Source organism: Sander lucioperca, chromosome 10 (assembly GCF_008315115.2).
Source record: "Sander lucioperca isolate FBNREF2018 chromosome 10, SLUC_FBN_1.2, whole genome shotgun sequence".
NCBI lineage: Eukaryota > Metazoa > Chordata > Actinopteri > Perciformes > Percidae > Sander > Sander lucioperca.
Window position 1 is genome coordinate 4,627,583 of NC_050182.1, and position 13,879 is coordinate 4,641,461.

Here is a 13,879-nt window from a genome sequence, read left to right on the forward strand (position 1 = left end):
ATTTAATATGATCAAAACTATAGGTTGTATTTGACATAAATCAGATGGATTTTACAGGCTTCAGCTTCAAAACGTTAGCATATTAATGTAGTAATTTGGGGGTACCATTAGGAATAATGTGGGTGGAAATGATTAGTTTATCGAACACCTACTGTGCTTTTTAGGAAACATGCTTGGTGCTAAAAAACTGTTATGAACTAATGTTCTACTAACGCTTTCATCAGGCCTTTTCAAAGACTGGAGCTCGACGTTTGAAGTCTGTATGAAATTTAATTGCATTTTTTGTTGTCTTGCGGTGTCTACACACAGGATGTGTTCAGGCACAGTATTGAGAGTTGGTCATCAGTGTTTTGGCAGCATTCAGAGCCCAACACACAGTCACTCAAGTTACAAAGGCAAGAAAATAGACTTTAACCCTAAAAATACGGCTCAGTCCTAACACAATAGAGGTGAATGCTATTTATTTTGTGCTCATTAGAGAATTTCAAAAACATTCTCTTTGAAGAAACACTGTTAAAAGTTTTAATAGACGATTTCCACAGGAGAACTCTTACAGGGTCAGTACTCAAATGTAAGCTGCTAGAGAAGAAAGACAAAGAAATTAGTGATTTGGGTAAACTGTCTTTCCTCCAGTTCATTGCAATGAAAACAGATTTAGTGAATTCATTTTTTAACCCATATGTAAAACAAAACATCCATTTAGATTTGTATTAAATTAGAGCAGTTTAATCCAGCAGCAATTCAAACAAACAAAGTTCTGTTCGTGTTTCTCCCGTTTACTGAGGACAGATGTTCTCCGGTCTAATCTTGTGTAAATTTAATATAAAACGTGTGACTTTGCTCCATTTGTTTGTTTTTCATCTCTTCACCCCATCAGTAGAAATGGAGGTGGTACTAGAATCCACACAGGAAGGTACTGAAACAACGTCAGATCAGTTATTCTTTGTTTTCACGTTTCAGAATGGTCCTGAAGTTCATTGAGATAACATCCACTCGTCTCAGGTGAACTAGAGCTCTGATTGGTCGACCCAGTCCCACACGTGGACGGAGCCGTCTGAGGCCGCAGACAGCAGCGTCCGCGGCCGCTCGGGATGCCAGACATGGGCGGTGACGAAGACGTCGTCATCAGACTGTGATGAAACGGCGTGACCGCGATGCTCAAACAGCGGCTGGACGTCCTGGCGCTCCGTCCCCCAGACGGATGTTTTATAGATCTGAACCGCGCCGCTGAAACCTGCAGACAGACACGAAGACTTTAGAAACATTTACTCTCAAACTCTCTCTCTTCCCCTCTACCTCCATCTCTCTCTCTCTCTCTTCCCCTCTACCTCCATCTCTCTCTCTCTTCCTCTCTACCTCCATCTCTCTCTCTTCCCCTCTACCTCCATCTCTCTCTTCCCCTCTACCTCCATCTCTCTCTCTCTCTCTAACCCCTCTACCTCCATCTCTCTCTCTCTTCCCCTCTACCTCCATCTCTCTCTCTTCCTCTCTACCTCCATCTCTCTCTCTCTTCCTCTCTACCTCCATCTCTCTCTCTCTTCCCCTCTACCTCCATCTCTCTCTCTCTTCCCCTCTACCTCCATCTCTCTCTCTTCCTCTCTACCTCCATCTCTCTCTCTTTCCCTCTACCTCCATCTCTCTCTCTCTTTCCCTCTACCTCCATCTCTCTCTCTCTTTCCCTCTACCTCCATCTCTCTCTCTTTCCCTCTACCTCCATCTCTCTCTCTCTTCCCCTCTACCTCCATCTCTCTCTCTTCCTCTCTACCTCCATCTATCTCTCTTTCCCCTCTACCTCCATCTCTCTCTCTCTTCCCCTCTACCTCCATCTCTCTCTCTCTTTCCCCTCTACCTCCAGCTCTCTCTCTCTCTCTCTTTCCCCTCTACCTCCATCTCTCTCTCTCTTCCTCTCTACCTCCATCTCTCTCTCTTTCCCCTCTACCTCCATCTCTCTCTCTTCCCCTCTACCTCCATCTCTCTCTCTCTTCCTCTCTACCTCCATCTCTCTCTCTTTCCCCTCTACCTCCATCTCTCTCTCTCTCTCTTTCCCCTCTACCTCCATCCATCTCTCTCTCGCTAACCCCTCTACCTCCATCTCGCTCTCTTTCTCAGCTGGATTACTCTGTAACTGTTAACTCACCTGACACTGCGATACAGTTGTCCAGCGCCGGAGCCCATGAGACTCTGACATCATCCGGGTTGCAGCGATGTGATTGGACGTCCAGCTGAGCCCAGCTCACAGCTTCTCCCAGGTCCCTCAGGTCTGAGACGACCGCCTGTCCAGACGAGGAGAGTCTGATGACCCTGCCGGCCGAGGCGTCCGTCCACCAGAGGACGGATCCCCCCCAAGCCGCCGGTCCGGGGGAGAGCTGAGGAGCAGCAGACGTCCGAGTGTCGGCGATGTAAACGTTGCCGTTACAGCAGCCGGCGAGGAAGACGGTGTCGCTCACAAACTGTAAAGAACTCAGAGGATCTGCCGAGTCTGTCTCTGTTGGGACGAAAGAACTCGTATTGTTATAAATGCTCCTAAACACTCAGCAGGCCTGACATGATCCACTGAGAGATGGAAATAAAATAATAAATTTCCAGGTTTTAAAACTGCAATAAATAAAATATGGCTATCGTTGACTCTTTGCTTATACTTTAACATGTGTACTTCCATTAATAAATATATGTAAAGTAAATAGTGTTCTTGTACTTTGCTACTCTGTCCCCTGAAATTAAATGAAGAGCTTCAAATAACTTTAATGACTTTTTATAAACATACTATGAAGAACCGAAGAGCTTCTTGGAACTAGTGTTTGCTCTTTGGTAGGGAGCATCAACAAATCCAATAGGCATCAAGGGAAATGCCAATCCACTCATCTGTACAAAAAAATGTAAAATGCCTTTAAACTAGGGATGCCCCGAATCCAGGAGTCAGCTTCGGATCAGGCTGAACATTGGGCTTTTTGACGGGGTTCGGTTTCTGCCGAACCTTAGAATTGTATTTCCACCGAACCGACCCCTACGCTTGCACTACGCGCGCTACGCTGGTCGACGTAACGACGCCGCTGTTGATTACGGGAAGGTGTTTACGTAGGTGGAGCGTTCAATGCAGTAGGCTGTGAGAAAGTGGAAATGGAACTCGTGAGCAGAAAAAGTGTAGTTTGGCAGTACTTTCAGTCAAAAGAAGACCATTCAAGTCCAGCTACATGTTCAATCTGCAATGCTGATTAGTCTGGTGGTGGCGAGGACCCTAAACTATACACAACATCACCACTGTTACAACATCTGGTATGAAACATCTGAAAGAATACGAGTTGTGCATGAAGGAATCTACAGACAGCAGCCAAAATGCAGCAACTTCAGGTACGGCAAAGGAAGGACAGTCACTGTTTACTTCATTAATGTGTTTACTGAGTTAATGGACTGAGGATGGGACGAGGATTCTGCAGAATCTTAACCAGTGGATTCGGTGCATCTCTACTTTAAACCATCCGGCATATTCTTGATAGAATTAGATTAAAACTTCACCGCGTTTTAGCAGGAAGTTCTTTTTAATCTGATTATATTGAGAATCTGCCAGATGGTTTTAAGTCATTTTACATTTTTTCCAAAGACAAGTGCCTTGGATTTTTCCTTGATGCCTAATATACTCTGACTTTACAACACACCATACTATGATTCTTCTTACCGAGTGTGTAGAGAATCTGTCCTGAGGTCAGCTGAGTCAGCTGGACGTCGCTGCTTCGAGCTCCGTGAAGAAGTTGTGACGAGAGTGGAGCTGCGATCCTGCTGCCTCCCTCTGAAACACTCCTCCTCCCCTTCACACTTCCTGTTCGTCTGATCACGTCTGTCATTGGACGATAAGACGCAGCAAGATAACCAATCACACTGGGAGAAAACACGACACATTGCACTTATAACAAAAAAAGGGGGAAAGAAAATGGTTATTTATTTTACTTGTAGATGCTGCAAAAGGTTTACAACTTTAAATCCTTTTTGTCAGTTTCACTTATTAAGTTCAATGTTTTCTATCAGCTGTATTTTCTTCCGAAGTCTTTTTAATTTATTTTGTCCTAAAGAATACATTTATGAATGAACGGTCGCCCCTTTTTTGTTTGGTGTGTACACGCTGCTGCAGCAGTGCAAGAAATGTATTTCATTTGATTATATGTACGTTCCTCTGCTGTCCCAGCGGGAGGGTTCTGATAATCATTCTTGGTTGATTTTAATTTATTTTGAACATGTAAAAGGTAACAGAAAATACAACAATAGAGAGCGTATCGATGTATATGGATGACAAACACTTATTATATTATATTAACAATATTTTTTACACTTATTTAATCCCTAATCTTCATAAATCACTGTTAGTTAAGCTTCAACAGTCAAATACATCATTTTACTTACCATCTATTTCATAAAATACAATTTATTTTTTGCATATTTATTTACTCAAATAAATTAAACTCACTTCTGAATAACAATATAACAAAATGTAATTTTTTAACCCCAAGGCTACATTACATTGGATCTTGATCGTATTGAGGTGGAGGCAGAAGAGTTTTCCTCAATGTTTTTCTGAATACATTTTTGGTACTTTTTGATGCTAAAACTGTTGTACTTTTACTTGAGTGAGGTTTAAAATGCAGAACTTTGACTTGTAACAGAGTATTTCTACACTGTTGTATTACTACTTTTAAGTAAGTAGTAAAAATGAGTATTATTGTACAATGGAAACCAACCGAGATTCTTTCAGGTAAAGTGAGAAACATGTATCGCAGCGGATTAATTGAACCATAAATAAATAATAATAATACAGATTTGAACTCACCGCTGTCGTCTCCTCCGACGGTCCACACCTGCAGGTCGGAGCTCAGCCCGTCGTTGGTAACAACACACCTGGAGGAACGACAACAGGACATCAATTACATTCATTTTAATATTCAAATAAAAGTCGAATTAAAGTCTTCTCTCTGCTGGACTCGAGTTAATCGGATCTGACATAAAAGATCTACAACAAATGCTTCAAAATGCACTTTAACTACACAAGCATCAACTCACTATACCATACTATAGTAGGACTTCATGACTTTCAACATACTATACTAGGACTTTATGACTTTCAACATACTATACTAGGACTTCATGACTTTCAACATACTATACTAGGACTTTATGACTTTCAACATACTATACTAGGACTTTATGACTTTCAACATACTATACTAGGACTTCATGACTTTCAACATACTATAGTAGGACTTCATGACTTTCAACATACTATACTAGGACTTCATGACTTTCAACATACTATACTAGGACTTTATGACTTTCAACATACTATACTAGGACTTCATGACTTTCAACATACTATGAACCATGAACCTAGAGTGTTATTTAATACTATTAACTCTGTTGTAAATCCATGCACCTCTGCTCCGACAGATGTTTCAATCAGTACATGTGAGAAATTTCTCTGTTATTTTATCAACAAAGTAGCATCTGTCAGGAAAAATGCCAGTGCTAATTTTAAAGTGTTTGTACCTGCTTCTCCTGCACACTCAGCTGTGTTTGAGGAATTTAAACCACTTTCACTGACGTTACTTAGTGAGGTTGTACAACACATGAAACCCACCAACGGTCCCCTAGACATTGTTCCCGCCAGAATGGTGAAGGAGGTTTTTAATAGCACCATTGGGTCTAGTCTTCTTACTTTTTTTAATTCTTGTCTTAGTTTAGGTTCTGTCCCAGCTGCCTTCAAACATGCTGTGGTCAGGCCCCTACTTAAGAAGCCTAATCTTGACCCCACAGTGTTGTCAAATTTTAGACCAGTCTCTCATCTGCCTTTTCTTTCTAAGGTTTTGGAAAAAGTTGTTTTCATACAGTTACAAGCCTTTTTACAGCAGAACTCTGTGTTTGAAAAATTTCAGTCTGGTTTTAGATCACGCCACAGTACTGAGTCTGCACTGTTGAGAGTACATAATGATATTGCCTTGTCTGTAGATGCCGGGAATCCTACTGTTTTAGTGCTCTTGGACCTCACAGCGGCTTTTGACACAGTGGACCATGCAGTCCTCCTCTCTCGCCTTGAGCATTGTGTAGGCATCAGAGGTTCGGCACTTGCATGGTTTAGCTCCTATTTGGCTAATAGGAGCTTTTCTGTCATGATTGGTGACCTCTTCTCGTCAGCTGCTCCTCTCTCTTGTGGGGTTCCCCAGGGCTCAATTCTTGGCCCCATTCTGTTCTCTTTATATATGCTGCCTTTAGGGGCTATTATAGGAAAGCATAAACTGTCATTCCATTGTTACGCAGATGATTTGCAAATCTATTTGCCTATTAAAGCAAATGACAGTGTCGCACTAAACTCCCTGCTTAGTTGCATCACTGATATTAAGCTGTGGCTTTCAGAAAACTTTCTTAATTTGAATGAAGATAAAACGGAGTGTATTATTTTCAGTACTTCAGGCACGCAAAATGGTCCAGCTTTGAGTTTGGGAGCTCTAGCATCCTACACTAGGTCAGCCGTCAAAAATTTGGGGGTTACTTTTGATTGCAGCATGAAATTTGACAAGCAGATCAGTAATGTTGTTAGAATGAGCTTTTTCCAGCTTCGTCTCCTGGCTAAAGTTAAGCCTTTCCTCAACAGGCACGATCTAGAAAAGGCAATTCATGCCTTTATTAGTTCTAGGTTGGATTATTGTAATGCTCTTTACGTTGGTCTGAATCAGACCTCCATCGCACGTCTTCAACTTGTGCAAAATGCAGCTGCTCGCTTTTTAACAAACACATCTAGACGTGCACATATCACTCCCGTTCTCTACACCCTTCATTGGCTCCCTGTGCGTTTTAGAATCGATTTTAAGATTTTATTGTTTGCTTTCAAGGCCTTAAATGGTCTGGCCCCGGAGTATTTGTCCGAAATTTTAACATTGCGGGAGCACAACCGGTCATTGCGGTCTTCAAACCAGCGACTTTTAGAAGTGCCGAGGTCTAGATATAAACGGTGGGGTGACCAGGCTTTTGCAGTTGCTGCCCCGAGACTCTGGAACAAGTTACCCCCTGATATCCGCACTATTACAGATGTCGCTCTTTTTAGGTCCAAACTTAAAACGCATCTGTTTAGTCAGGCTTTTAATACGTAGCAGTGGTGTGACGATTTCGTTCTTTTGTTTCTCTGTAACTATTTCTGTTTTTACATGTTCTTTCTTTATATTGTGTGATATGTGTTTTTATTCTTGGTTTCGATGTTAAGCACTTTGGATACCTGCTGGTTGCTGTAAAGTGCTATATAAATAAAGTTTGATTGATTGATTGATTGAACATACTATACTAGGACTTTATGACTTTCAACATACTATACTAGGACTTTATGACTTTTTTTGACATACTATACTATGTTTTTATGACTTTTTCGACATACTATACTATGAATTTTTTCGACATACTATACTATGACTTTTTTGACATACTACACTGACTTTTTTCGAAATACTATACTATGAATTTTTTTCGACATACTATGACTTTTTATGACTTTTTTCGACATACTATACTATGACTTTTTTGACATACTACACTGACTTTTTTCGACATACTATACTATGACTTTTTATGACTTTTTTCGACATACTATACTATGACTTTTTATGACTTTTTTCGACATACTACACTGACTTTTTTCGACATACTATACTATGACTTTTTATGACTTTTTTCGACATACTATACTATGACTTTTTATGACTTTTTTCGACATACTACACTGACTTTTTTTCGGCATACTATACTATGACTTTTTCGACATACTATACTATGACTTTTTCTTATGACATTTTGGGTCTCGGAGGTTTGATGACTGAGTGCCATTTCAGGCAGCCAGCATATGATTGGAAATATCTTTGAAATATCATTCCCATCTCACTTCCACATTAAACTGCAGAGTTGTCTATATAAATCGTTAACTTTAGCCAACAGCATTAACACCGTTAACGTATCAGAAATCCCACGACAGTCACGAGGCGACGATGTTCTTAGAAAACCGTGAACAACATCTAACAGCTGTTCCCGCTGGATCATTTATCTCTTATGTGTTACAATCTCACCTCGTTCCTGGGACGTGTCTGAGGCAGCAAACAGGACCCTCTGCGAACCCACCGTGGACAACTTTGAAGTCCCGTTCTGCACAGAGACCCTGAACACAACACACAAATAGCAGAGGCTAAAAGTGACATTTGGATGTTGCGTTTATAAAAAATAACCCCCCAAAGGTTGGACTGATTTGTTACCTTGTTCTCATCAGCGAAGAGTTTCAGAGGTAAATGCAGCTCCAGAATTTCATTTTTAGACGAGCTGTATCCTGCGACGCACACGGCTGTAAACATAACAAACGATGATTAAAAAGTTGAATTGGAGTTTGAGCACATCTCCTCTTGTGTAAGGTTGGTCAACATAACCAATAGTATCAAATTTGACCCAAAGACAACACAAGGGTTAAATACATGAACTCACTCCTCCCTGACGTCCACTCGATGACCTGGGTCGGATGTTCCAGCTGATACACATGAAGATCTTTGTACCTGAAGAATCCAGACAGGTGTTAAAGACTTCACACTAGCTCAGGACCAAAATCACAGACACACTACAGAGTGCCCAAAAACTCAGAAACGTTGGCACGATGGACTGTTGTTGTTTTTTAACACGTTTATTTTGAAATGTAGTGAAATTATTTCCGTGTTAACATCTTGTCACAGAAACCAATATTTTACTATTTCTGCCTGTTTTATTTCTTACATCTGAATAAAAGACTTACAGATGTACACTTAGGGCTGCAATGATTATTTTCTTAAGAAAATGGTGAAAAATGTGGATCAGTGTTTCCCAAAAAGCCCAAGATGACGTCATCAAAAACAATATTCACATTTAACAAGCTGACATCAGGGAGGTTTTACTTTTTCATTCATAAAAATGACTCAAACCGCTTATAAAAATAGTTTAAAAAAACTAACATTTACTACTGTTTGGCCCGTGACTCCTTATATTGTTCGTTACATGGCACACAATCAAAAACGTTTGGCCACCTATGTCCTACATTAAAACCAGTATACATTATTTTAAGATGTAAACATTGCTGCAGGACTAAGTGTTGTAGGGGCTGTAGAGAAGAGGTTTTATGAAACCATTAAGAAAACAGACAGGGAAGTCCTCAAGCTAACCTGAAGACAGCCACAGGTGTTTATATGTTGATGTAGCTGGTATTTCATTTCACAGCTTCACGTCCCCATTCTCCATAACGTCAAATCATATTATTACACTCCACGATTGGTCATTAGTGAAGTTTATGTTCACTTTTTTATGATAAAAGTGTATTTTCTGTCTATAAACCTCTGGTATTTTATCTTGACACCAGACCCCATTCAAAAATTTTTATATTTAATATTTTCTATATCAGGGCTAAGCACACATACCTTAGCTATACATTACGACTTCATTTTTTAAAATCAATGGAAACGACTCTTCAATTCGGCATGGATAGAGTCCACCGACGATACGTTTTTTAAACATAATTTACATATTGTTGCGTTGGTTTTGAGTTTTGGCACAGCGGTTTCAAAGATCCGGGGTGAAAATGTTAGCGATAACTAGCACTTCTTAAACCTGGCCTTTTAGCGAAATAGGGGACTGCAAAGTTTAGTAAAAGCAAGCCGAACTGAATAACGGCTTAATTAGATGCAGAAAATGTCTTTTAATATTATCTATAAGTAACGTACATCTGCGGGTAAGTAAGGAGAAATAAAACTTTAAAGATGTTTAAGTGGAGTTCGGTTTGAAGGGCTAGCTAGCGAAAATAGAGCTTCTAGCTAGCAGCTAACATAAAACTTGTAAACAAAGAGGAAACATTTCTCACGTTTTTAGGGACTCGATAAACCAGTCGTCTAAAATATCATTAAAGTCTGTTTCTTCCATCTCAGCCATCACCTAACGTTACTGCAGGCATGAGCATGCGTGAGTCTGTTGTTGTTTGACTTCCTGTACGTCTCATTCTTGAGTATATTGGTGGTTCATTCAACTAATGGATCAAGTTTGCCCCCACCTGCTGGACAGGAGCTCATAAGCGGAGTTTGACATTCGAGCCAGGGGGGGGCAAAAAAACAAAAACAAACTCATTGTAGAAGCTGAGACCAGAGGCCTGTTTTATAAAACCAAGATAAGGGATTAAGCCGGGATTTATCAGTTATCCTGGATGATTTAAGCCTTGACTCGGTTTCACGAAAGTGGAGGCACATAAATCACCATGGAGATTTATTCTGTGCAGCTAGCCTGCTCCTGACCAGGCTAACAGCCAGGATTTATTTAATCCTGGAGCCTTTTCTGATCACCCAGCAGTGGTTTTACCCTATTGTTATCAGCCTGGATTAAAATACAGCAGGTGCATATTGCTGTTCATTTAAGTACTGTTATTATTTAAAGTTTTAAATTATAATTATTCATGTGACAGTCATCGTTACTGTTATATTGCTGTATGCAGACTGCTGTTCATATTGTTGTTAGAAGTTTGATGAATATATTATGGCAGTTGTTGAGATAATTAGAAAAGGCTGATACAATTTCAAATGTGTTTTAAATGAAGTCTGTTACTAGGGCAATACATACAATACTGTACATTTCTATAGTTGACCAATGCACCTCGAATTATTTTAGTTGATTAATTTTTTTTTAATTCTTTAACAATAAGGATCATGTTTGTTCCTCTTCCATGTGCAGTGTATTTGGCATTCTTAGCACACAAATTGTGTTGTCCAGTAAACTGGGACTATAATTTGGGAGGATTGTACAATTTAAAGAACATATCCTAATTGTACAATCCTCCCAAATTATAGTCTTAGTTCACTGAACCAGTAACTATCTAGTGTTGTAGACTACTGTACATTCATGTAACAACAGGGAGAGGACACCTCAATGGTTTTTGACCTTATATTTAGCTGGGGGGGGGGAATAACTGATGAATATACTCTGTTCCATTCATGTTTACAGTGTGCATGGAATGTATCATTTAATTATCTTTAAAGTTAGATTTTAGAGTCTAATTTCTTCAGTGTCTTTATTTTCTATGTCCATATATACGAGGGTGCAAGGAATATAATATGTAGAGAAGGAAACTCGTCCTCTATAAAAAATTTAAAAAAAACGCGAGAAAAAGCATGGCAGATAATAGCGCACCGACTGAATGATAGTCTAAAAATATACATTTATGAATATATATATATATATATATATATATATATATATATATATATATATATATATATTCTTAACTGAAACCATTCAATGAGTCACTGTCATTTGCAAAAACGAACAGTTGTACACTTTGCATTAAAAGCGAACAGTGGAAGTTAATATGACTTAGGAAATTCATATTTTAGCCCATGAGAGAGAGGGAGGAACAGAGTGAAAGAGATATTTACGCATCATATTCTAGCGTTGTAGAAAATTGATCTTCATGGTACATTTTCTGCGTAACATTATCTTCTGCTTACTTTTAAGGCAAAGAGTACAACTGTTAATTTGTGCAAATGATTAGTAGCCTAATCCTTGAATGATATGATTATGACGGTTTCAGTTCAGAGCAGTGGTCAGTTAATGTATAGATTTAGGCTACTTACGCATTCAGTCGGTCCGTGATCGTCTGCTACGCTTTCTCTCGCTGTTTCATTACAGCGGCCGTGTTTCTTCTCTTTTTATACAAATAATGTGTTTCACGTCATCATACTTCCACAAGAAGCTGCTGTTCACTCTGTATAAAGTATGAACAATGCGTATTCTCCATTTTGGCATCAGTACATCTGTGATCGACCTCGCGGTCTTTTGAGGAAAGCCGTGGACGCGCATCTATCTGAATTACTTCAGCCTGACTCAACCTAGTCGCTCCTCCTCAGCCTGGCTTGGCCTTCATGAAACGCACCAAGCCAGGCTGCACAGATTAGACTAGGTCAAGCCTCGCTTTATCAGTTATCCTGGATATATATATTCTGATTTTGTGAAACAGGCCCCTGGCCTACCACTTGGGGAACACAGCACGAGCACACATGGACAAAACAAACATGCTAAATAAACATATGTTTATTTTTAAAGAAGATTTTAAATTACATTGTAACAATTTAACAACTCGCCCTTATGAAATCCAATCGCAGCACGGCTGTCTTGGAACGCAACAGACAGACGGTGGCAAACTGCCCCGACACTTGAATTCAACTAAAATGTAACCGTGAACAATCAGTGTTGGACCTCCAGTCTGTTGAGATGCCTCTCCAAACGCAGAAACCAAGCGCAGTCCCACCATAAAAGGTTAAGACACGTTAAGAAAAAAGATCCGTATTTTTGCCGTAATCCAATGACACGAAAAAAAAAGTACTCAACAGCGATCAGTAGATTCACTTCGCCGTTTAAACAATGTGGAATAAAAACGTATAAAAGTACAAATCTACACAAAACACGCAATCAATTAGTAAGCTGACAGCAAATGTATATACATGGCATTTAGGAAACCTTTATTACAACGTTGGCACGGTAAGATGTCCAGACTAGTGCAATAGTAATTTTAGTTTTTTGCGTCCTGCATATGGTCTCAGACAATGGTCTCAGGTGAGAGCCAGAGCCCTGAAAAAAAACATTATTTTTTACTAAAGCAGTAGGCCTATATGAAATCAGATGTATTACCTACCACCATTTAGTTGTTTTGTGTTATTTAAAATATTTATAAAATATCTGGTCATGCCATGAAACAATGCAATTACCCGCTTCAGTGCTTCCCCAACGCAAACTCCGCGCATGCAGGAGCTCCATATTTTAGAAGGCCTAATGTTTAGCCCAGCCTTGCATTCCCAGACAACCCCCACAGCGCTACACAAAATTAAATTTGACATTTCAACAAACAGACTTACCTGTATTGTAGACGACAGTTAGCCTACTTGTTGGAATAAGCAAAACCAGAGTGTAGACACACTCCATTACAAGTTTGTATAGCTCTGTTGTCGTTAATGTTGTTCTATGTGTCTATAGTGGACGGAAATTGAAGGTGAACATTTGCTCTATGAAGGGTTACATTGCAGCCCGGTTCGCAGCAGCCAGTTACAGCGTTCTCGCTCCACACTGGACTCATTTCTTTTTATTGTTTATCTCGAACAATCAACAATGTTGCAAAACAAAACAAAAAAATTAAAACCACCAAATTAAAACACAATCAGAATTTACCAAAGATCAACCAAAAAATAATAAAAAAGATAAGTTCGAGAAGGAGCGGGTGGACGCATACAGCTTAAATTTAAAAGTTTTTTGTTCACATCAGTCACTGAGACACCGATGCATGGGCTATTTTCCCATGCATGGTCCAGGTTAACTGGAAAAAAAATACCGAAATTACCCTTTAACGTTTCTAGGTTTGACCCTGGCAGCTGGTGACAACAGCAGACACTTCATCCGTCCTGCAGATCTCCATCACTCTGGCTGTTATTTACCCCTTCCTCCTCCTCCTCCTCCTCCTCCTCCTCCTCCTCCTGTTGTTCTGTTCTCCCTGCTGTCTGACAGGAGAGAGACTGAGTCACATCTCTGTCCGTCTCTCTTCCTCTCAGAGACTGGATCAACAGCTCTCTGTGTGGACACACATGCAGGCTATACCAGTCCTTCCAGAAAAATGCAGTGTTTTTTTGTGATTGTTGCGGGCAAAAATCCTCGATTATGCGGCACGTTTTCTTAAAAAATGCAATGGAATATGCGGGATATTTATGCAATTTTATGCGATGAAATTGCGGGAACTTGCAAAAACCGCGGTTTCATCATGGTTGCATCGCGGGGTTTGCAGCTTTTCGATGATGTTCACGTCGCGTAATTACGTCACTTC

The 13,879-nt window shown here is 39.9% G+C and overlaps 1 protein-coding gene across 1 annotated transcript; it reads right to left on the reverse strand.

The window, feature by feature from the left end:
• Positions 1–250: 250 nt before the first annotated feature.
• On the reverse strand, positions 251–10,050 carry wdr73 (WD repeat domain 73). The gene is made up of 8 exons (XM_031319284.2): positions 9,890–10,050; positions 8,494–8,561; positions 8,271–8,356; positions 8,088–8,176; positions 4,817–4,884; positions 3,674–3,832; positions 2,138–2,485; positions 251–1,234 (listed from the first exon to the last, which is right to left on the reverse strand). The coding sequence occupies exons 1-8, from the start codon at positions 9,955–9,957 to the stop codon at positions 1,008–1,010; spliced, it is 1,113 nt and encodes a 370-aa protein (XP_031175144.1). The 5' UTR covers positions 9,958–10,050; the 3' UTR covers positions 251–1,007.
• Positions 10,051–13,879: the final 3,829 nt, after the last annotated feature.